Source organism: Salminus brasiliensis, chromosome 14 (assembly GCF_030463535.1).
Source record: "Salminus brasiliensis chromosome 14, fSalBra1.hap2, whole genome shotgun sequence".
In the NCBI taxonomy this organism is placed as follows: Eukaryota; Metazoa; Chordata; class Actinopteri; order Characiformes; family Bryconidae; genus Salminus; species Salminus brasiliensis.
Genome location: NC_132891.1, coordinates 8,799,374 through 8,824,661, shown reverse-complemented (window position 1 = coordinate 8,824,661; position 25,288 = coordinate 8,799,374). Strand labels below are relative to the sequence as shown.

Sequence of the window (25,288 nt, the reverse complement as noted above, 5' to 3'; positions counted from 1 at the left end):
CTCGTCAGATCCAGCTGTTCATATTAACTCTGGTTGTTGAAGTTCACTCTGAATTCTGAATGTCATTTTCCTGTGAGATAAAGGTTTAACTTGGCAGGAATTTGCTTCCTTTGCTACAAACGTTTTTTGAACCCAGGACAAACTGTAATAAATGGTAATGCACACACACAAATAGCTGTTGTAATTGCTTTTGTATGCAACTAGTCAAAGTGGTCTCCTCGTGATTTACACACAGAAAACAGTACAGTCTGTTCTGTCTTATGTTGCCAAACGTTAGAAAGTGGAAGATGGCTGCATCACTTAAGTGCAGCTGTTTCAATAGAATGCAGTAATGCAGCACAACCTGGTGCAGGACAGCAGCTCAGCAAACCTTGTTACATGCTTACAATTAAATCCTAGACCATATGATTTGACTGCAGATGTCCTTTAAAGCCAGCGTCTGTACTGTAGGCACTCGTTTTAACTGCTAGGCGGCGTCCTTCCCTTTTTTAGGCTGCTCTATTTCTCTTCTCTCAACATTTCCATGCCATGGCACAGCCTGCAGGAGCACTGAGCCATCCTGCAGTATTGCGTCACACGCAGCCCACCCACCACACGGTTCCTTGGCGCTCATTGGCTCAGCCGCACGTCAGTCAACGGTGCCACGAACGCGATTGGTCCGTGAAGCTCTCGGGGAAGGCGGTGACGGGGCAGTTGACGTAATGGTTTCAGTAAATCAAGGCATTCAGCCGTGTGTTGAAGCAGCAGGAGGAGCCGATTTTCTCCACACCAGCAATTAAAGCGTAGAAAATAAACCTCAAGTCGACGCAAGCGGTGGAAAATGAGATGCTGCTATAATGGGTGTTTATAGCATAAGTGGAGCTTTTAAACATTTATCTGTCGGTTTACTCTGATCGTTGCTTTCCCCGATAGACAGCAGTAGGTTGCAGTTTTTTTATTTGGCGAGGATATTCGGAGGATTTGGAGGTGAGTGAAATAAAACCCCTGCATTAAAGAGGGGTTTTAGCTGGGATTTCTGCTTTGTTGACGTGCTGCGAGTGAACGGCTGGGACTTGAGGGTGAACGGACCTCCGTTATCCTCCGTTAGTAGCTAATATGTCTAACTAGTTATCTAACTAGCTAAATAATTGTGCAGCCTTGGCGTAGCTATCTATATTTATTTATCTAGGCTGTACTCAGCTTAACCTATAGCCTGTTAACCGGTAAATTGAATAGCTGGAGTAGTCTATGCGCAAGGCTAGCTATCTAACTAGCACGGTCTCTGGACCGAGCCAAAATAGCTAGCTAGCACTACTAGCTCTAGCTAGCTAAAAGGTCACTTCGTTACAGATCGAGGTGTTGTGTATTGTTTTGCATTGTTTGCCAGGTCTTATTTCTTACAGAAATGTGTTACTTATTGCTGATAACGATGCTGAATCCATTAGTTAAGGCAGTTGACAGTTGCTGTGCGTCGTTAACCGCAGCCGCGTACAGCCGGTTATGAGGCTCTGCTGCTGGGCGCTGCAAGTCGGCCATAGCTGCTAACGTTAATCTCCTAGTCTGGGTTTGGCTCATGAAGGCTTGGATTTGTTGACAGTTTTAACCAGGGAATTTTCAGTGTCTTTGGAGGTGCTGGAAAGTGCCAGAGACCCCCTCCCCTCCTTTGTGGCTAACAGATTAGGTTACTTTTGTTGTCTCCGGCCCAGTCGACACATTTCATGGGCGTGTGCCGGTGGTGAAAAGGCTGACTGCAGGGACGGGGATATAAGCAGCATGTTTTTGGGGTCTGATCTGATCTGATCTGATCTGATCTGATCTGATCTGTACATTCAGACCGCATACCGAAAACGCAGGGGTGAGAATAATAATAAGGAGTCCGGCGATGTTTTGGAGCCAGGAGCTGTCTATCTAAATGCGCTGTGATTGACTCATGTCAGGAAGGATGGTGCAGTAGTCGAGTGGATTGCCCGGACAGGCGTCTTGATAACTGTCATATAGGATGTATGGGATGATTGGTGAGGAGAGTGGTGTGATTAATTATCTTTCCAGTTGAGCTGGAAAAGTGGGCCCATCCCTGCTGCAGTTCACTGGCAGCCATGTTTGAGGCGGAGAGGGAACCGTCTAGCTAACCTAACGGTGCAGCTCTGAGATTCTGCCTCTCTGACCAAACGGGGACGATCTGCTTTCCTGTATTAGACTCATGATTTATAAGTTTATAAGCTTTTGAATTATACTAGGAGTTATAAAGCTATTTGTGTCTGTCATCCATCCTTTACATGTGGAAATGGATCACAATAACTCTCACATACTCATTATTATTACTACTAATTATTATTATTATTATTATTATTATTATTAATAACGCTAGACATCTGGACTCTAAGTTCACCTCCAGTAAATAGTCTGGTCACTCTGAATTAAATGTGATTGAGTCCACCTAGGTGAGCACCAGTATGTGAGTTGTGGGCCGATGTTGATATCTGATGTTGTCGTATATGTATTTTGGTCAGTGCTCATACTGGTAATGATGTGTGCTTTTTATATAGGTAATAAAATTTCGCCTTAGGTTACTTCGAACCTTAACTTTGTTTTGTTGAAGTGTCATTCAGAATCGCAGTCTTCTACCAGATGGTTTCTTTGCAATATGAAAATTAGCTAACAAAAATACGAATAGGTAAAATTCGCTTAAGCAGTTTTCACAAAGAAACTATCCGCCAGCGTTTTCTCATTTAGGATTTGTTCTTTTTTATGAGGACAGTGGGGTTCATTATAAAAGCAAAAAAAACAAAAACAAAACAACAAATCAATAAATTTGACAGTTTTCTTTTTGTTTGTACTTTTCTCAAGAACAAATGTAAGAAAATCCTTCCATCCTTTATGGAAGATGTTGGTGAATGAGGTCTAGTGTTATTACTATTAGTGTTACTAATATTATGGTCTTGTTATTGTTCGCTTGACCAGTGACTTGGGTCAATTATTTGTCAACTGCAGGTCTGCAAGTCTTGTATTGACGAGAGCGTGTAAAGATTATTTTCCTGAGCAAAAAACTGTCAGATACCATAATCATTTATTTACATATACTTTGTCCTTTGGATTATCTTTGACCTCTACACCTTCTGCCTAAGACTGAGGAGCTGAGACTAGATACTACTGGAATTACTTTCATTATGCTTGACTTTTTAACTGAGCTCTCTTTAGCTAAACAGTGTAAAAATGAAAGATCTGTGTTGTTTTATTTATTTATTTATTTATTTATTCATTTTTTTTTTTATCTATACAGGGATCAGTTCCTTGGGATCACATTGTGACAAAGCGCAGGTCCGACAATGTCCGGGGCCTCGGTGAAAGTCGCCGTCAGGGTGCGCCCCTTCAACTCAAGGGAGACCAGCAAAGAATCAAAATGCATTATTCAAATGCAAGGGAACTCCACCAGTAAGTATCTACAGCTGCTTCTCAGATACCCTGAGCGCATCCTGTTCGTTTTGATGTGGTATGATGACTATGTGGTGAATGACGGATGACGTTCTGTCACATGCCCGCAGGCTTGGGCATGTGAGTATAGGTTTATGCGAGGCTTTGGGGTGGTGAAAAGCTAGCCAGAAAATGGACCTCAATTTCTAGGCACCGTGCGGAACGGTAATATGAGCAGACCGAATGAAAGAGCTGCAGTGAAGAAGATATAGGTATAAGTGGAAAAGAAATAAAAGCTCCTCGGTGTGAATTCCCAATTCCCTGAGTTACAGAGAGAGGAAGAGCGAGAGATGGGATGGTATTTGTGCCCGAGGTAGGGTCGTATCAGACTTGCTGAGCTGGTCTATTCTGAAGTCTGTGCATGGCTCAGTCCTGGGGCTCAAGCTTCCTATTCATTAGTGTGGGGTCGGAGAAAGAGAGTGTTAGTGGACTGTTTACTTTACTGTGACATGCAATGAACCGGTAGAAGGAAATGAGAAGATCTTATCACGTGTATGGCCGTTATCACTAGTTGTTTGCGAAGAGTTTTACATGGCTGAATACGTATGAAAAGCACCCCTCCAACGCTGTTTTGACTGGACTGGGTAACTGGTTGAACTATATAAAAAAAACATTGATTCCAGCAACCTAGTTAGATGCTGTTCAGTCTGTTCTACTAGATTTATCTAGATGTGCGTTGAATTAAAGTGCCCAAATAATGAAAACTTGATTCACCTTGATTTATGAATTTAGATTGATCTAGGATATTAACACCCAGTTGCTGGTCCACATGCTTTTCATATATGTATACTTGGCTCCAAAACAGCCTCCCAGTTTAGTCATTTCCAAGATCGACCCACAAGCCAGGTGGTTCTTTGAGTGATGCCAAAGAAGAACCACTTGTGGTTTCAATGAAGAACCATGTTTCTAAATGAGATGTGCAAGTGGGTAGAACCTATAAACTTGTGAAGAACCTTTATCCTATTAACTCATCCATGGTTTTCATAGTTATTTTTTTATGGTGTTGCTTAACTAACCCCTTAATAGCGCTTTTTTAATAGTGTATCACACGATGCTACCAAGGCTGGGAGGTTGATGGCTAGCATTTGCTTTCATCACCTGCCTACTCAGCCTGCTGTAGGTTAGCTCTGCCCATTTTAGCCTTCAATAGGGCTGTGTATTGACAAATTATGATGTGTATCATGATACAGGGGTTACGATTCAATATATTGCAGTACTGTATCAAGACGATGTTGCATATTTTTTATTTATTTCTTTTTTAAAATCAAATTTTAGAAAAACTGTAATAGTATAAAACACCGACCATCATTGGCATAACATCTGAGTAAAAGTAAAGTTTACTTTATGCCATCGAAACCGTGGGATTTAAAAACCCAGAGCACAGCTTTTGGCTAACACAACACAAACGGACTTACTTTGTGCTGTCAATCTCTGCATGTAAACTGATTAATTTATATCTTATTATATTGATAAATTGATGCTATGTTTTTTAAGACTTGATGCAGTATTGCAAAATATAATATTGCAATACTTTGATAGATCAGTGCACCCCCCCCCGCCGCCTTCAGTCATAATGATCGTCAGTATTACTATTGCGTTAATGTTGTCTGATAATGGCTAACACCTTATTGATAGTGTAGGCATTAACCATGGAAATGTAGGCATCTGCACTTCTAGGTACAATCCAGTCCAGTCCATGTTTGGAGTGCTTTGTACTGATTTACTGAGATTGCTCTTTTATAAAGAAAAAACCCTCAAACCTTTCCTGCTTTTATGATCATGTTATATTGAGCTGAATGACTCCAGCTATCACATGGTGGCTTGCTCAGCTTCAGCAGTGGCTTATGCTTTTGTTCTAAAGAGGAAGTAAAGCTGAGGATCCACAGCCCTCGCGTGTGTACGCAGCCGCAGAATGTACACTGACCAGACTGTGGAGCTGGCAGCCAGCCCACCGCTCTTGATTAGGAGTCTTTTACAGATGGTATGCTGAGAATGTTGTCCTGTTATGAGGCGGAGCATTCAGGACCGCCTGTGTGGCCAGGACTCCTAGCAGACTGTGTAAAAAGGCAGTGCAGACAATGGAAGGAGATCGCCCTTGAATAGCTCACCTGACTCACTGCTTGACCTTACGTGTTTGATTTGTTCCAGCTGAGTTGGTGATGTTAATGATGTTTGTCTGGGGAATTTAGTCATAGTCATTGTCAGGGTTCCCAAACACCATGTCCGAATTGGAAAGACCTGGATTTTTAAGAGTTAATTGTCCCAGTCATGGAAACTCGTGGAAAATGAGACCTTTCTAGATGTGTCCCGGAAGTTTTAGTGACCTGCTGGAAAAGTTGAGCTGTTGAGCCACTGACATTGCATATTTTAGCCACTGATGTCTTATTTATGGAAGTTTGCTGCATGTCATTTGTCTCCAAATTGGTGATTAAATTTTACAGATGTACAGAGAGATTAGCATCTTATGGAAAACATTTGTTCATAGTAATATATGTTGAACACTGCATCCAGTAACCTTATATGTGAAACCAATTTAGTTGAGGGCTGTAATATGCTTATGTTTTGTACTTGTTTCATAAATGTTGTATGAGTGGTCAATATTACTAGTGATTTTAGTCCCTTGCAAATATTGACCCTGTGGTGATTTTAGAAAACCCCAGAACAATAAAAACTTGGGCACCAAATCTTTGTACGTTCTGTACCAGAAAAAGAACAGTAGAAAGAAAACATTGCAAATCTGATATTGCCATGACATTTAAGTCCATGATGAGTGTATGTAAACTTCTGACCACAACTAGATCATGTGTCTTTTAGCTCTATTTAAAGTTTACATTGGCGTGCAAACCCCCTGGCTACATGTCCGGGATCCTTGTGGGTTTCTCTCTCTCTCTCTCTCGCTCTCTCTTCAGGACGATGGCTTTAGAGTACAGTAGTCTTGTGTAAAACATAGATGAGTTCATAAAATGTAGCTGAACTTTGCAAGGTTTCTTGACCGTTGTTGTAGATAATCTGTAAGGTTATTTTGAACAGGTCTACTATTTTCAAAGGCGCTCCAGGTTTGGCAGATTGTACAAGGTCATGGCATTTCACTGTGTAGGAACATCTGCAAACAAGGAGGTGTTTTTTTTAGTTTTTTTAGCTATGCAGATGATATGGCAAAGCTGTTGTGTGGAGCCAATCAAGCAGATAGCTTCCGCTTGAAGCGAACCCCAGTCCACCGATTTCAGTAGGACCATACTTTATCATAGTGTTTATGTATTTGCAGCTATTGATTGTGTGGCAGATGTTTAGGTATGATGCAAGAGGCTTGTCTAAACCAGAGACATCCCACGAAGGCCTTTCTCGTGCTACTGTTTACTGCTTGGGTGCCTTATTAAGCCGGACAGTTTTAAGGAACTGCTCTGGTGTTCTCCACTTCCTCACGAAAGCTGGTGAGCTACACACTGTTTCTCTGCTAGAATGAACCCAACCGCTTTTAAAGATAAGCAGTGATTGATGTGGCGTTCCAGTTTATTGCTTCTTTCAGTTTCTCTTCTTAAGTTATCGAGACAGTGGAACATAAAACATGGTCTCCCTTCTGCGTCTGTTTTGGTAGGACTTTTATCTCGATCAGAGAAAGACAGGGAAATGGACAGATTTTTCTGCTTCTCTTGAGTGAATGTCAGTGAGCATGTTTATGGCCCTTCCTCACTGCAGTATACCCAGGTAGCCTGCTGTTTCCTTAAACTGGTTTAGGTGAAGGAGTTGTTTTGACTGGGCTGCACATGGCTGTCTTTTCTTCTGGTGCTTTTTCCACAAGTGCAGGAAATGTGGTGAGGGAGTAGGAGTGGAACTCTGCACTCACCCCTTCTCTCCTTTCATGCCAGGCAGCTCGAGAGAGAGAGAGAGAGGGAGAGAGAGCACACAGGGTATAGGGGTGTAGAAGTGAAGCAAAGAGATTAGGACTCTGTGGAGGGTAATACTTTTGAGGCCCTCTCTGAGCAGAACAGGAAAATGTCAGCCCTCCCTCCTGTTCTCCAATAGCTTCAGCGTACTGGAGGTCTTTTAGATGGAATTACTATGAATAGAGGTGAAGAAGAAGGGTTGTGTTCTGTGCTGGGCATTGCTGGGAGAAATGAGTAAAGATACGACCTCTGTGTGTCTGTGCAGCTTGACCTCAATGCTAATGTCTTGCATAACCTTACTATCGCTCTTTAGTTTAGATGCCGCTTGACCCAGCAGTTTGCTGTCCTCATAAAAGTAAAAGCCTCCAGCAGACCTTCTGGTTATTTCCGTGCTAGTTCACAGATGCAAATACCTTGTTTCTCACTGGCTCTTATCTGCTGATCTTATATTGCTCCAAATGCATATCTCTGCAATCTCATATTGCTCTAAGCTAAATCCACCTATTTTATAGTGTGATAGAACCAGTCTGTATTTACCAGGCAAGCAGGGCTGCTCCTGACAGTGGGCTCATGGGAGTTGGCTGCTGTGGACTGGACCAATAAAAGGGTCCTGAGAGAAGATATGTCAGTAAAAGCATCGGAGAAAGAGACCATGCAGTGCATGGTGACCTCTCGGAGAAGTTTTACTGTTGTCTTTAATTAGCACTATTCTTAGTAGACCTAGTAGAGCAACCATAACGGTTCTAGGTAGCTTGAGGAGTTAATGTTCAGCAGCAGATAGCCAGCATTGTTATTTGAAATCTACAAAAGGAACCTAAGCTACACAAGTAAGTCAGCAGGGTAAAATAATTTATTGCACAGTTCAATTCAAAGGGGGATTTCTGTAGTAGTAAGTGGTTAAGATGTAAGCAAAGTCCCTCCGAGCGATTTGATATGAAATGCTCTGTTCTGGAAAAACATAGCAAGCAGTGGTGATGAGAACCAGACCTCTGAAGAGTTTAACGCTTCTAAAAGCTACATTACATCATTTTAAGATGCACACTGTAAAACAATTGGGTGCTTTAAATAGTTCTTTAAGGGAGGTCATGGAAGAACCATTTTTGGTTACATAAAGAATCTTGCTTGTAATAAAGAGGCATGAGGTGAGGAGAACCTTCACTTGATGTACAGTTTCCCCAGACTCTACAAACTCACATTTTTATTACATGGTTTATAACATGGTTCTTTATGGAACCAAAAGTGGTTTTCTATGGCATCGCTCAAAGGACCGCTTGAAGCTCCTTTATTTTCGAGGACAGTGTTAAGATATGCTGTGTGCTTTATAAGGCAAGTTTAAATTTCAAAAGTTTTGGCTTAAACTTTATTTTTGCAGGACATTTGTAGGGGGGGGGGAGCTCAATTAAAAAAAAAAAAAAGAAAAAACACAAATAGGATTAAAAGTCTGTATTGGGTAAAATGAAAATGTAAAATGAAATGTAAATGTAAAGTAATGAAAAATAAAGTTGATCATGATAAAATATAAAAAAGGATAAAAGTATAGATTACAATAAAACAAATTGTAAAGCTAAATAAAAACACAACATAAATGTTATAAATTTGTGTTTAAGAACATCAACATTAATGGCCGAAAGCATCATCATCGAAGCTTTTGTTCATAAACAGAAGCATTTGAGATATAGTGTGGTGCAATACCATAAAGTACCTTTTTAAAATTATTTCTAAATCAGTACAAAAACAGGTAACCAGTGTAGAGACATTAAAATAGAGTAAAATATATGCCCTCATTTTGGTTTTGGTCAGTACTGTTCAACATTGCAAAATTAACGTATTTCTTCTTATGTGACAGATCTAAACTAGCTAGATTTCCCCAGTCTTAACTTCCTTTGAAGGGTTTAAACTCAAGAATAATGGGGCTCAAGACCCCCATCCCCCTCTGCCTTGGTAAGAGTGAAGAACATTTGGGAACAGGTGGATTGTACACGGCTCTTGTGCTGGAAAGGTCGTCTTGGTGGTGATCAGTAAGTGCAGACCTGAGCGATTGACCTGATTAGAAACCTAATCCTTGAGCTCGCCTGAGGCTACCACACTGCAGCGTTAATCCTCCCGACCCTCGCAGGTGCACGCCTGGCTGCAAGTGTCGGTCTTCTCACCGCGGCTTACGGATGAGTGGGGGAACACACTTACTCTGCAGGAGGAGAACTGATTACACACTCCTAATGAGAGCAGAACACTCTGGGAGGGTGTCATCATACTGCAAATATGCAGGATTTTACTGTATGTCTAAAAGTATCCAGATGCCCCTGCTAATTAGTGCTACTTTAGATGCACCCAACTGTTGGGTTGCATATGTAATGTTTTCCAATTGATAAGCATTGGCCAGAGGGGTATTAAGGCCCCAGCTTTGGGTTGTGGAGTGATTGAGCTCCATTTAATACCTTGGGATAAGATGGAGTGGCGTTAGTGATTGGCCCCTAGTTATGCTAGTTACACTAGTTACACAATATGATTGGGGCATCTAAGAGTGTGTCTAATACACTCAGTTTGATTGGCAATACTGATTCATGGTTTATCTTCTCATGGTTGTGTTTTTTATTTATTTATTTATTTATTTTATTTATTTTTTTTGGATCCATAGCCATTCGACCCTTCCATCTTTAGTTTCTAGGAACATCTGCATCTGTAGAAGATGCCACAGCAGTTTTAAAAGCGTAGTTATGTTGGAGCAGAAGCAGACAGGAGCCCTTAAAATCCCAGAAAATATCCAATATGTCCCCATAGCTCCAAATTTTGTGCAGTTGCGCACAAGTACAATGGGCCGTAGGCTATTCTGTGATTTAACTCTTGGCAGGGATATTCCCATAGTGTTCATCATGCTTGCATCATACTCCAGTGTAGCCATGGTGTCCATGACAATCAATACTAATGTGCCCTGTGATGGCTGCTGGAGGCCATTACAGAGACTCTTGTTCCTCTGTTATCCTTTTGTTGAAATTGAAAGCACATTCGCATGCATGTGCATTGTCTCTCAAGCCTTCAGTGAAGGACTGTTTCACCAAATTTACTCTGTTTTCCTCTTGCCTCAATTGTATTCAATGGATCAAGACATGCTTGGTGTCCAGGGCTTCTTCTTTAGTGTACTGGAATAGGCCTAAGCGATGTTTACTGTAGTAGCGTTTTGTGTGAATTGGTATTTGGCTTTGAGCTCCCCTTTATGGGCGGCTGTACACGTGCATTTGTTGACAATCTGAAGGAAAACGAGCTGGCAAATGCAACATCTGAAGTGAAAATAGCGTGTGAGAGTGATTACAGGAATTTACACAAATATGACTGGTTATGCAGAATTACGCAGTTCTGGTGAGAGGCCTCCTGCAGCTCCACTAAAGTTTCTTAGTTGGTGCAGTAGCTTGGTTCCAGCCTGGATTGGCACTGATGGAGATGCCGTTATCCCTGGCACGGTCAGTAGAGCATCAACGTGATTCTGAAGTTATTAATTGAAGGTATAAGATGGCTACAGCAAGCTGGTGTGTCCTGTGTATAGAAATGTGGTACAGCCATATAGACTACAAAACTGTTTGTTTTCTCTGCGGTATGAGGGACTTTTCATCACCCTTATGATCATCTATCCCTGGTGGTTTTCACTCTCATCTTCTCTGTCTCTGTCTCACAGATTCTTTATTCCTGGTTGCCAGCTGTTATTACTGTACTGTTCCTCATAGAGGCTTCAGTTCCTACTTTGCCGGGCTGCGCTTCCTTCCTTAACATATCCTGCCATACACTCGTGACAACGCTGAAGTCATATCAGGAATGAAATTAGAATGCAATGCTGTGCTAATCAGACCTGTATGTATGAATTACGGGTTTTCTGGAAGATCTTCTGTGACCTAATTTGGAGAAATCTCTGCACACTTTAATCAAGAGGTAGTTTGGTTTTGATCCAACATAAAAGTTCCTGTGAAAGCAAACACTGCTAAGCCTTGTGAGTGCAGGCTCGGGTGGAGAGCCGCTGACGCTCACTCTCTGGCTGACTCTAGAAACTACCAGGCTTATACAGCTTTAGCTCATACTGGGAACATGAAAGGGTGGTGAGTGTGAGGCCTCCAGCTAGTACTAGCAGTGCTAAAAAATAAAGTAATGTGTGAGGTATATATATATATATATATATATATATATATATATATATATATATATATATATATATATATATATATATATATATATATATTATACTTATTTTAAACATTGAGATTTAGGTAATGTAGCAAAATAAATTTGTAAAATGTAATTAATTGAAATTGAGGGAAAATTCTAATCAGGTGCAGCACATCAGCTGTAGATGATTAGAATACCATTAGAGAGGATTCTGGAAGAGCCTGTCTTATTTAAACCTCAGACATATTCATTTGGTTTGCTCATGATTGTTGAAGTAACGGAGATCATCATGGCCAGATCCAAAGATATGTTAACTAACCTACTTTCTGACAGGTTTGCTGAAGCCTAAGCCGGGGTTAAGCCATCGTTTTTCATGTGAACATGGTGTGCAATTTCCTCAAGGGTTCAGTGGACATTAAAGCTCAAATTATTTACAGAAAGCTTCAGAGACGTGTCATTGGACCCTGATTAGTAGGGCTGCACAATGTATCGTTTCTGCAAATGCATGTGCGCAGTAGTCACATCCCAGGATGTACAATGTCATGTAAAGATGATAAGATGCGTAAAGCAGTCCATCAGGGGACCTACAGGTAGCTCCTGCCACAGTAAATAAGTCTTGTAAACTGTTGCGAATACAAACAAAAGAAACCCAAAAGGTTTGTATTATTATTATTATTATTATTATTATTGTTGTTGTTGTTGTTGTTGTTGTTAAATAATAAGTGTACTATAACTATGATGTCCCCTTGAAACACATGAAAGCTATTATGAAACATGAGAAGCTGTTCATACAGAATTGATGGGCTCATGCACAGAGAATGTTTTTTTCCAGCCTACAAGGTCTGTAATTTTGAGCACTGTGGCAACGCTGCCGATCTCAAGCCTGTGATCTCCCTCGTGTCATAATCTGTGATTAGGAGCACAGTGACGGTGGGCTGATCTCAGAGTTGTGATTTCTGCTGTGAGTCGAAGGGTTAGTGAGATGTAGAAGAGAGCCCAGAAGGGGGAGGGTGGGATGCAGCAGTGAAGCTGAGTAGAGACGCTATCACGTGCACAAGAGCGTGAGTGAGCATCCCGGCCCTCCGCTCTGGTATTATGGGATTTTTCCTTTGCTGCAGGGGCACAGATGCATAGACAGGAGCTCCTGCTAGATTAGGGAGGAAAGTAGGGCGCAGGTACATCCATATCGCCAGACTCCGAGTCATTGTGTTTTTTGTATAGGTGCTCAGTGTAGGTGAAATATTTTTATTTTTTAATTTTTTTTGGAAATGACTTCGAGGTGGAGTGTAAGATTATTTTGGGTTGGCTCCATGCTGAAGCGAAATCCATTAGCTGCATCCAGGCCAGTCTCCGCTCTGTCTGGAGAAAGGTAGTACAGAGCTAAATAAATCATATGTCATTCTGCTCAACTGCATCTTAATGTTTTAACTGCACATCATACAAGCAGACTTTCCCCTTAAAGGGCCAGCAGCAGCAACACAGTAGCAAATAGTTGATTTGCTGATGTGATTGCAGAAACCCTAGAGCTGCTGGTGCAATATTTATGACTTCCTTAAAAAAATGGCCCAGTTAGAAAGCAAAGAAAGTGTTTAGTTTAAAAGAAAAAAACAACAGTGGAATACAGCTTTGCTCTCTAGCTCAGGCCTGTGTGTGGCCTTTATTAAGGTAGACTTTCACTTCCATTTGAATTCCATGTGGCTCTGAGGGTTGGGGTTACACATTCGCTACTTTTTTAAGTTATTTATGTCTTTACATTTGTTTTCAGGAAGGTTGTAATGTTTTAGGAATGTCCTGATCCAGAGTTTTGTGTCTGATCCACTTAAAGCCAAGTATTGGCCGATACCAATATGATCTGATCTGATCTATATATCAAAAGTAAACACATGGGCAGATGTTTTGGTGACATAAGCAGAAATGGCTGAGAGTAGACACATCTCTACAGACTCTACACTGTCCTGTTACCTTCTGAGAACCCTTCAGTGCTTCAGGATCTGAATAATGTCTGTTAATGGGCCCTAAAGGATGCCAGAGGGTGCTGTTTACACACAGCGGTAAAAACAAGTGATCTGAACTGGATTGGTCTTAAAATAACGGACCCCTGGTTCAATCACCTCGATTAAATTTCTTCTGCATTTGCTACAGGCATACTACTAATGTTAGGGTTAGAAGTGTTGCCATGGCCAGCTTTGCATTTCAAGATGCAAATATTGCAAAGAGCGTTGTCTGTGTCAAGCTTTATAAATCGGACCTATACCTAAGGTTGCTTTCTGCTTGCCTTTGACCTGACTTTTGAACCGAAATTTGGAACCGATTGATTTGATGTGAATCAATACTCTGCAATACAATTAGTTGGTATCCTTAAAAGTACCAACTTTGGTACCCAGCCCTAGTTATGAAAGTATGCTTTAACCTAGCTGGCCTCCATTCTTCTCAACACATACCTGACTTGTTGCGCAGTAGATTAATGCAGATAATTAGCCAGGTGTCTTCAGGTTTGTCTTCAGGAAGCTCCATGGTCCTTAGGAGGTTGAGGATGGTTATGTATGAACTGGGTTTCTCTCTTACACTCTCTCTCTCAGTCTGTCCTTGTATGTCTCTCTGCCTCTTTCTTACTCCCACACTCTTCTCTGATTTAAGTCTCTGACTCAGACTGCGCTGGGAGCTGAATGGGAGAGTAGCAGCAGACAGCTCTTTGTAGTCCAGGCACGACCAGTTGTGGTCACTACTCTTATTCATGGGAATGCAAAGCAGAATTTGGAAACAAGCACGACAAGCAAAACAACCAGCCTGTCCCTATTAAAGAAGGTTTTAACGCGGCCTACCTGTGGGCTAAGATTTATGGACAGGACAGTCCATTTTTTTTGCGATGTTGGTTCCAGAGTCATGATTCAGCTCTCGTAAACAGCGCTCTTACATGCTTGAGCTGTGCCAATGCCTAGCATCTTCACTTGACTGAAATACATGATGATCCAGGACTAAATCTCACTACCAGTAACAGGCTTAGTAGGTTCTGAAACTTGTAGAATTGAGAGGTATGTAGACCATGGCCTGACTGGTATATCGTTTGACTAATTTTAAAGGAAATAGGTTGAAAAAATCAAATGAATCATTCATCACGGACACCCCGATGCAGTCTATGAGCCAAGACATGCCGGTGAACTGATTCTTTAGCTTAAAACAGAAGATGCTAGGCCAGTAGTGCAAACGGACTCTAGATTTGGGACTGTCACCAAGTTGTTTCTGAAGCTTTTTGAAGGCAAAAAAATTAAGATTTGGTTTTGAGCATTTACCAACATGAGATCTATGACTGTCAGTGTTAGCCTTGCATCTCTTGTTGTGAACTAAAGAGGCAAACTAAAGAAGTGGCTTATATGGTTTATATGTTTGTTTTGTAAGACTTTTCTTTAAGTTCAAGAACTGGGATGTTTGAGAAATTCCTATCGTGTTCAACAATTGTCAGCCATATCAGCTAGTCAAGCAGTTAAACCCCAGCAGTCTCTCTATTTGTAACTTTAAAATCTACTTCAGTAGCAAAGACTGAAACTCTTCCTTCCCATCCTCCAGTATCATAATGTTTTCACTCTGTCAAAAAGAACCTGGGTGGGTGTTTGGGATTTAGGGATTTTTATAGTTCACTTAATATTAGTTTAACCTTTCTACAGTGGCACCAGTGCACTGGCGGGAAAACAGTAGGCCTTCCTCCGGCCCTAATGACTCTTTGTCAAGTTAATGGGTGGAGTACAGGGTGAAGAACTCACCCAAAGGCTGAAGAACAAAGACTTCCCAGCACAAAGCTACTGTTTTTCCCCTCTAAGCTTCCTTGAGCTCTCTCTGTCTCTCCTTTCCTTAGTCTTACCCTCTTCTGTTCTGTTCTCCCACCCGCGGGCTCTGGGTTTATCCATCTCACATTTCAGGTGCCTTTTGGTTTAGGGCTCAAGTCCCCTATATAGCATGCTTTGTAGTGGTAATGAGATCATGCATTCTTGTATCACAGCAGTAATAAAGTCATTTCAGGTACTTGGAGGGGCATCAGACGTCTCCCAATGAAAAAGGATGTCCTTTTTTGCTTCATGAGCTTATATTTAGCAGGTAGCCTGTATTAAAATAACTGCTCCTTGGACTTTCCCCTTTCCACTGACCCTATGATCTATTTGGAGCGGAGCATGCAGAAGGCCTTTGATTCTGACACTGTACAGGTTATAACTCTTGCTCCGGACACGCTCTGCGGTTCTGAACCTGTGAGATCTCTTAACTTGTCAAACCCTAGGTTTATTTTACTTTATTAATTCTATTGCAGAAATGTTTATGGATCCTGAATTAATTGGTAACCATTGATGTTTAACATATTTTGTGGCAACCCACAGGGTTCTATTTTAGAGCATTTTGGTGTTATTTGTGACAGTAATGTAGTCATGAGAGTGAATAAAACCATATTTATGCATATTGTGATTCTAATATACCTTGCATATACCTAATCTATGTGGTATTGGAATGCACTAATATGGGAATTCTGGGCCAGTGTCAATATTAGATAGTATTCAGATACGTATCTAAAGATGCTCTTACCGATACATAACCATTGTAATAGTAGTTCAGACACTGGAGATGTCCAGAGATTTATGGACACCCCTTCAGTGGCTCTCTGGAGTGGATAAACATGAACCTGTTGGCACCAGGCCTAATGCCAGGCATGGGCTAGAGGGGTGTAAAGCCCCCCAGCATTGACTTGTGGAGCAGTGGAACTGTGTTCTCTGGAATGGTGGTTTGTGCTCCATCCAATACTTTTTGGGTTGAGTTTGGGATGAGGTGGGGTGGTGATCATCCAACGTCCTGACTAATGCTCTTGTCACTGAATGCAAATAAATACTCACAGCAGTGCTCCTCCAAAATCTGTTTGAAAACTCCCTGGATAGTAGAGAAAGTTACTTTTTGGATACCCTTGATTTTAAAGAAACAAACAATGAATGTGCAGGTGTCCCAATACTTTTGTCCATATAATGTGTATCAACCTAAGAAATGTCCTTGTGTCTTTTACGTCAAGGTGTGAAGTGCAGGACCTGCAGCGGTTTCTCTTTCACCAGGGTAAAGAGGGTCAAAGCAGTCTTGGATGACCATCAAAGCTTTAGAATAGAAATGACCAACTCCACAATACGATTCATAGAAGCAGCCAACATGTTATTCTATCTTCAACCTTCTTTTGGCTCTAGAACCAAGAAGTACTGCTCAGTCAGCAACTTTGGAGAAACATCAGCAACCATCTGTTTCTAGAACCTTCCTCAGGGCCATCTATGGCTCGTGTGATCTCCTTGGGATGAGTGTTTGTGTGTGAGTGTGTGTGCTGTGCCCTGCTGTGGCCCATGTTCTCTTTGCTGAGTGGTGGAGTGTGTCAGAAAGGTCTGAGTGCAGAAATCTGTCCATTCCTTCCTGTCACTGAGGGTCTGTCAGCATATGGAGGTGCACCTGCCATCTGCCGCTGTATAAATAGCCTGGGCAGCATGGGCCTCCGCAGGCAGCTGGGAAGGCTGCACTTTCCCAGTGGTTTTTCAGCAAAACTCCCTTCGCGACCCTCTCCCATCTCCAGCTAGGTTAAATCATCCTCCACAATGCTCATCACCTCTGTTTATACCTCACATCTTCATTCCGTGATCTAGTGCAGTAACCCCCTGCGTGAAACCTGAGGCCTAGTTTATACAAGCAGCTGTAAAGGTAAACGTTTTACAGGCTGAAAGTTGTTAGTGTTTTATAGTTTAAAAGCTTATTCCTCAGTATAATAGCAATCAGAAGTTTGGAAAGTTAGGATGTCCCGATCTAATCCAGTTGGTTGGGATTGAGGCCCATGCAGACATATTTTGATTGATTGAGGATCTATTATTTTAAGCCCACCTCACATCCTCTTCATCATATTTCTTTCATACTTATGTTTATGCCACTGTTGCAGGCTGTGTACATTTATTGCACCTCTTGCAGTGAGGGAGGTTTACAGAGGATAACAAAAGTGCTGTGAAACTATGCAATGTGTAACTTTGTAAAATGCTAACTTTTGTTTTTAGGCTTGGAGCGGTATACCGTTGTTGGGTATGCCATGGTATGAAAATGTATGGTTATGATTCTGTATACATTTACTTAACTCCAAAACTGAAACAAAATGCAATCACACCAGTTGCTTACTTATTTTTGTTTTATTATTATTATTATTATTATTATTATTTTTTTTTTTTTAATATAAAAACAATTAATCAATCAATTAATAGGGGAAATAATCAGCAGATTAATCCATCAAAAAAATAGTCTGGAAAGCTCTGAAAAAGAGCTTGACATGGAAAGCTTTTCCTGTTTATTTATTTTTATTAATTAATTTTCAAAAGAGATATTGCATAGAATTCCATTAATAAATAGTTTAAGTGAAAGTGTAAAAAAAAATAGTGTTTGTTCAGCCAAAAGTGGAATAATTGTGAAATGCCATATACTACCAGACCACAAATATCATATGATAATCATGATGATCATCATCTTTTTGTAAAATTATACATAAGCATTAGTTTCACTGTGTGTGTGTGTGTGTGTGTGTGTGTGTGTGTGTGTGTGTGTGTGTGTGTTATTTTATTTTTAGACCTGCATTTAAAACCTTTAAGCACATCCCTTCAGCTCAGAATCTCATTAAGGTTATAAAATACAGACGCTCAGTCAGCTAATTACAAACATTTCCATCTCGCTCCCACTAGACCCCTAACTTCAGAGTTCACAGTGTTCATGTCTGGCACCGTTCGGTAGAGCAAGACTATGTGGAAAAGTCATTGTGCTCTAAATAAGGGCACAGGCCCCCGTACCGGCTTGTCATAACAGATTACCTAATGCGTTATGCAGGCCCTGGTGTGGACTGGGCCGCTGCTTTAACTGCATTGTTCTCCAGCTTTCCTGTTTCTCTTTGTCTTTCGCCCAGTAAAGTGAAAGCTACGTGGCCTGCATGCCGAGACCAGACTGGAGCACGTCTACCAGTCTTCACCAGGGGGAAGCTCCAGACCCTCTCCGTGTGGTCGTGATTATTCAAACACAATAACAGTGCCCCGCTAGAAACTCTGCTTAGATAAACACACGCCCCAACGTCTCTGGTGAATAGCGAGGATGCTCTTCCTCTAATGCCCCCCGCAGGCATGCTCTGTAGTCTGTCTGGCTGATCTCTCTATCCACTTTTATGCACTTTTATGAAGTGCCTTGCTTTCATTTCTAATCTCGCAAAGCAACTCTCTGCTGCTCTGAGCTGCAGTTTAATGTACGCTGTCCTTTTTGCATTGCTGGTTTTCACAGCTGTTCTTCAGCACTGAAGTACACAGCTGTTTTTTATGATGGATATTGAGCAGTCAGGCAAGACCTGCTTCCTTTGTGTGTACAAGCAGTATTTCAGGTCAAGGTCATTTGACTTTACCACTGTTATTATTCGGTACTAATGTGAGGTCTGTCATGACCATAACATTTTAGCTGGCAATTGGCATGTTTTGAATTTACATTTACATTTAAGTCATTTAGCAGATGCTCTTATCCAGAGCGACTTACAAAAGTGCTTTGCTATTTACCCAAGAAAAGCCTCAGCTAGTTAGGCTAAAAAATTAGTTTAAACACTACTAAACACAAGTCAATAAGGAGACCACTCTGCTATTCGCCCAAGTACTCTCGGAAGAGGTGGGTCTTCAGTCAGCGTTTGAAGACCGTGAGCGTTGGACACCCAGGGGAAGTTCGTTCCACCACTTTGGTGCCAGGACAGAAAAAAGCCTGGACACTTGTCCTCCGTGGATTTTGAGGGATGGCAGGTTGAGCCGAGCCGTACTTGAGGCTTGAAGGGCTCTAGGTGCGGATCGGCTTTTGACCATTGCCATAAATTATGGAGGGGCTGGTCCGTTCTTGGCTTTGTAGGCCAGCATCAGGGTTTTGAATCATTGTGATCTTTTTAAGTTTGTTTAACATCATAAAGTACAAACCCGCTATCTATACTAGTACACTCTAAATCAGCGAATTAAGCATAAAAGCAGGGTTCTTTAAGTGTTCTTTAGTAAAGACAATGGTTCTGTATAGAACCATGACCACTCCTGGGACCCTTTGGCTGCTTGTATACTCGTTTGCGTGGTTAAAGATTTCTTCGCATTGGTGGAAAAGCTTTTGTGGATGATTCTACATAGAATCTTAAAGTTCTGCAATGTCCTAAAAAAGGTTCCACTGTTCCCTTTTTTTTTTAGAACAATAGAACTCTTTTTAGTACTATATAGAATAGTATAAAAACAAAATTGTATGCTACACTATACTGTGTAGTGTCTCAAAGTGTGACCCCGATCATCTGAAAATCACCAGTTCAGTCCCTGAGGATGCCACAACCACCCAAGGCCAGGAAGAGCGTGACTGGCCTTGCTCACTTTGGGTGGGTAGGACGGCCCTCCCCCTCGCCCCATCGCCTTGTGTGATGCTAGTCAGTGTGTCGCAAGTAAGCTGGGGTAACAAAACTGGCAGTTCATGCTCTCCTCCAAGCATGTTCAGCTGCAGGGGGAAAAGATGCAGCAGTGCTTCTTATGACTTGAATGAAGCATATGCTATAAGTGCCCCAAGCGCAAACAGTTCACAGTCTGCTTGTGACAATATGATGTAATATTGTTGGGTTGATTATTTAGTTGTCAGTTTGAGTTATGTGATATTGCATGCCCTTCAATGTGACCACTGTGCATGTGCACATCACAGTGACAGTGCTGCAGTGATCTATTGTGCAGCTCTACTTACAGGTATGTTTAACCCTCCCCTTTTTGCCATGAAAAAAGGCAGCTGCTGTAAATGTGTTGAATCACTTGAGTTCGACAATTGGTTAAGCTACAACGTGTTTATAACTGATTCCTGACCCCTCTACTCTGTGAAGAAGAAATTTCCTGTGTTTTGGTAGCCATGTGGTCAGCATTTCTGTGTGTGTATGTGTTTGTGTGGTTGGGGGTGGTATTAGCTTAGCTGTCCTACGGTCAATGGGTGCAGGAGCACCTGTGAAGAAATGCCAGAGCCTGTGTACTCTGAGCCCAGGCTATGTGTGTGTCACCACATGCCAAACCGAGAGCCCTTCTTTAGCTTTTCTATTTAAGATCCATCACAGTGGATTGATGTCTGAAGATGCCATTGCCTGTGTAAATCCTAGCTGGTGTTAATTTGTTCTCTGGCTCGTGGTAAACATCTGCTGGCTTCATTTACCGGCCTGTGAAGGATTACATTTGAAACTGGGTGTTGCGTTTGTGACAGATGTTGGTTTCCAGTCGGTGTCTTTGGCTCTTTCCTGAATATGTGCTAGTGTTGCAGTTTTCCCCTTCCTAGACCGGCTTGTGTTGGCTTCCAAGTTGCTGAAGGCTGCTAATTGTGGGTATTAACTTGGCTTTGGACCAGTGTGGAGCCTTAGGGAAGGGGTGGGGGTGTGTGGGGGCGGGGTGTAGTCTGGAGACATCCCACCGCATCAGACCATCAAACTGAGCGAGCCTGCTGTTCTCCGGGTCTGTACCACTATCTGTGGCATATCGTCACAGTCTAGAGCTCTGTAGAGCCTCAAGCCACATGATGGTTTCCTGCTCTCCCTTTTTCCACATAAACGCTTGGTTGGCTGTTAGAAAAACCGGCCGGGCACTCGTTAAGAGTCCCTCCTGCCTTCGTTTCGTGCTGTGATGAAAGGAGACAAGCTCATTATCTTGCGGCTCTGTGCATCTGAGCCCTGCCCGGGCCCCCTCAGCACAGCATGACTGTGTGTGTTTGTGTGTTTGTGTTTATGCTTATGTGCATGTGTGTTCATCCCCTCTGTGGTAACTGGCTGGTCTTACCAGTTGTGTGGATGAGTAAGTGTTCGCAAAATTGGATAATCACAATCACAGTGTTCTTAATTTTCCCTATTTTTCTAGTTTGAACCTCCACACCATTCATAAGGGGTCAGGCTGAAGCAGAAGCGGTATATGGCCATGTTGAAATCTACAATTACACCCCTCTTCTTCAAACGCGGCTTATAAATGGATTGTCTCTTTATGCCAGGTGGACACTATATGACTTGCTGAATCCTGAAAATCTCAGGATTGCAGCAATCCCCTGTGACCTGCTGTTATGCGATCAAAGCATGCTTGATCGCAAAATCCCTCTGTCTCATGCAAATAAATGTGAGATGTGTCCATCCCTTGTTAAACTGGAGCTGCGAAATTCACAGTATTTGTTGTTTTTACATAATAATTTTTTCAGAAAAAGAAAGTAGAGAACTAAAAAAATTATTATTTTCAACAGGGGTAAGCACTTTCCCATCAATATTCTTGGGTCAATATTCCTTTATCCTTTCTTCAAAAACCATTAGTTTAAAAGACCCTAGAATTTAACCTTGTGGAACCCCACAAGATATGCTGAAGCAAGCAAAATAATTCAAAATAGTTTCTGCGTTAGGAATAATAACCAAACAATAAACATAGTGTGATTTGAGTGTTTGGGATTACCATCTGCACCATCAGCAGGTTACGCTGCTTGTAGGAGACCTATGGACATTAGTGAACAGAAACGGTAGAAAGGACAATAGCCACTGTTCGATACGATATAACCGTAGTTATGCAAAACATCAGGCTTGAACAGATAGGGTCCATAGATGAACATGAACATAACATTAATAAAATGATTCAAATTAAAATAATTAATATGGATGATCCTAAGTTGTCCTTGTGTGTGCATACACTGCTGTGCATGAGTGAGCAGCAGAGCCTATAATACCAGACTTTGTCCAGTCATGTGACCAGGAGCTGGCCTCAGTAGGAGTGCATGGCGGATTGGGGTCAGGACGCCGTTATTGGGATGTGAATGGCACGTTCAGTGTGACATTTATATAATGACGAGCTTCCTACTGCATGTGGAAGATGAGGACTGTGTTATAAAAAGCCTGTATAGAGGGGCTGTTTTTGAGGAAGCACTAATTACAGCCACTTGGTCAGTGTTCAACCACTTTTCACAGTCCCACAAGTGCCCGTCATGTCTGTTGTTTAGTCTTATTTTTTTATGTTAACTACTTGACTCCTCACATATGTTTCTGCAGGTACTTGATATGCAACAAGTGTGATCTATCAAAGCCAGAAATACAGATTTTTTTTTTTGTTAGTGTCACAATTTTTCATTTTTTTAACAGAAGAGCACATGGATCGGAATAGAATTTACATTTTTACTTGGGCTTCATTGTAACGCTGTTTGAAAAAAGCAATAATAAGCTCTGCCCGAGCCCAAACTGAGCTCTCACATAGTCGGTAGGCAATATCACAGTACATCTGACAATAACGGAAGCCTCGTTGATTGTTTATAGATTTACAGAAAAGCAGAAATCAGCTCATTTGGAATGGTCACTAGATTGCTTGTAGAAAGAAGCCAAACCCCTTGTTAGTATTGTGCCTCCACACAGGGCAGTTAAAGTGTTGGCTTTAAGCTAATCGTGACCTATATAGGCAGGGTAGCAGGGTCCATTTCATTCCCGTGCCCATCATGACCTTGCACTCGGCCAGAACAGTCCGTTAACAGCTGGGTTCATTTTACAAGTCTCACTCTCACATGATTGCCTTCAGATTGGTTTCACAGTACCAGGGATATCGATGCTGGAATTTGTTGCATTATCCTCGCTCACTTTCATATCCTGCATCGCGTCTCTTCAAGGTTACATAGTCTGCAGTGTTATAAGGCTTAATGTCTAACTGGGCTGGGTTTTTTTGTTTTGTGTGTTTTTTGATAGGCTAGCATGGTATAGATTGTCTCTGAATTTGCTGCCTGGCATGCTTTTAAAAATGCTAGGCAGAAAGAATGTTGAAAATGTTGAATCGTAGGGCATACACTAATTCATGTGAGCTGCTAAATCCCACTGTGCGAAGTGACTGTTGTCATGGTAACTGGTACTTAGACTCTACCTGTTGCCATGGTTTGGGAAGGTTGATTGCACAGCAAGTGTGCGTGTGTGTGTCTGTGTGTATCCAAACCCATAGCCTGTACAGTCGTTTAGGGGGGTTGTTGTTTTATTTATTTATTTGTTTGTTTGTTTTATTGATTTTCTTGTCTGACCCCTGTTTTTAGCGGGAGACGACTAAAAAGAGCTGGTTTTAGACTTTGCTTTATAGCAGACTGCAGCTTCTGTGCCTCAGCAGAGCTGCTGCATGACTGACTGCGAGCAGATGGAGGGAGAGAGAGAGAGGGAGGGAGGGAGAGAGAGAGAGAGAGAGAGAGAGTGAGTGAGGATGAGTGGGCCGGGGCGTCGTGAGCATGAATCACCTCCACAGGAGGACACTCCCTCCCTCTCTATACTCTTTAAACTGAAATGGGACAGAATGAGACACGGCTGCCTTTGTGATGAGGAGTCCGACGTTGATTTAGACATGAGCGGATGCTGCAGGATGGTGTTTAGATGTTTATATACAATTTTGGGGGGAAGCCAGAGTGGGAATGCAACCTTAAGATGTATTATACATGGAATATCCTCATTGCTATCGAACAGAAACCTTGTATCTTCAAAAATGATTCTGTAGTTTCAATGGTCAATGTAAATTCATTTCTGTTGGTCTGTTCATCATGAAATTGGGACACACTATAAAGAGCAACTGCCAGAATTGAATTATGTCAAAACGTAAATAAGTAGATATGAATATACAAGGCTGTTGCAGGACTGTGACGATATAAATATGGGGCATCCTGTCATTGTTTATATCTGGGGCGTGATACCAGTCCTGGGCTTAGGTCTCTTTGAGGAGAAGTCCAACAGAGGGTCAGTCTACATATCTGCCCTTTACTCCAGTGTCCCAGTATCCAGCTGCTCTCCTCGATTTCAGTACTCCAGTATGGCTAATGAAGGCTGTGAGTTCCAGCCGGCGTTTATAGTCTCTCTGGGCTTTGTGTTTCTGGAAGAGTGCTCAGGTCAGAGTTGAAATCACTCCGTATTTAGCTTTGCTTTTTTCCCTAATAACCCAACGAGGAAGCCTGCTCCAGTTCCACATGGACTTGAGCAAGGGAGGAACTGGGAATGTGACCTGGACGTTTCACTTGCGTGGCCCTCACACACCATGTGTGACCTCAGCAATCAGGCACGCCGCGATCACGCTCTCTGAAGGCAAGGCCTTTACTCTATGCACCTTGCGGACATTGACTTTGCTTGCCCTGTGGGCCCCCCCACCCCCACTCAACTGTGACCTGTAGTTAGAGAAGATGGAGCACTCAGCCAAGGCCCCACCATACGCACATATGAGCTCTAGAAACACAGTGATCAGTAGGAGTGTACATAATTGACCCTACAGTGATTTGATTCAATTCCTTATCTTTAAGGAAGCAATCTACTAGATCATTAAAAACTCCAGCCATGTATGATTGCTGAATCACGATAGACTTGGAGCACTAATGTGGCACGGTATGGGAATATGGGCAGTAATACAGGCATTTATTGAGTCTTATTAGAACTAATGTCACCTTCATTGCAGTATATGATGCATTTTTCTACACTCTCAAAATTAAAGATGCTACAAAGGAGCAATGGCGATAAAATATGGTTCCTTAAAAATTATATTTGTGTGAGTGTGAGTATATTTGTGTGAGTGTCTCTCATTTGCTGTCTTGTGGAAACTCCCATCACTGATCAAAACCAGGAATCTGGGTGCATCCTATCCTAGAATATGGCCTAAGAAAAGGACCTTTGGCTGATTGTGAAAGCTGTTTTTGAGCCCAGGAGCAGTCCAGAGTACTGATCCCTGCTGCTCTGTTTCAAGCAATCCCTGGGGTGGGCCATGGTGTGACTAAAGCTATCCATGGTGGGG

General features: G+C 41.9%; 1 protein-coding gene across 6 annotated transcripts in view; it reads left to right on the top strand.

Annotated features, from left to right (window-relative positions):
• Positions 1-692: 692 nt before the first annotated feature.
• Positions 693-25,288, top strand: part of kif1b (kinesin family member 1B) — an 85,582-nt gene continuing 60,986 nt past the window's right edge. For 2 of the 6 annotated variants that reach the window (XM_072656571.1, XM_072656570.1), the window contains exons 1-2: positions 693-966; positions 3,260-3,411. In XM_072656571.1, coding sequence (XP_072512672.1) covers positions 3,306-3,411 — 106 coding nt within the window. In that variant the 5' untranslated portion in view covers positions 693-966; positions 3,260-3,305. The remainder of the gene's footprint in view (positions 967-3,259; positions 3,412-25,288) is intronic. The other 4 variants (XM_072656569.1, XM_072656568.1, XM_072656573.1 and 1 more) reach the window with 2 other exon arrangements.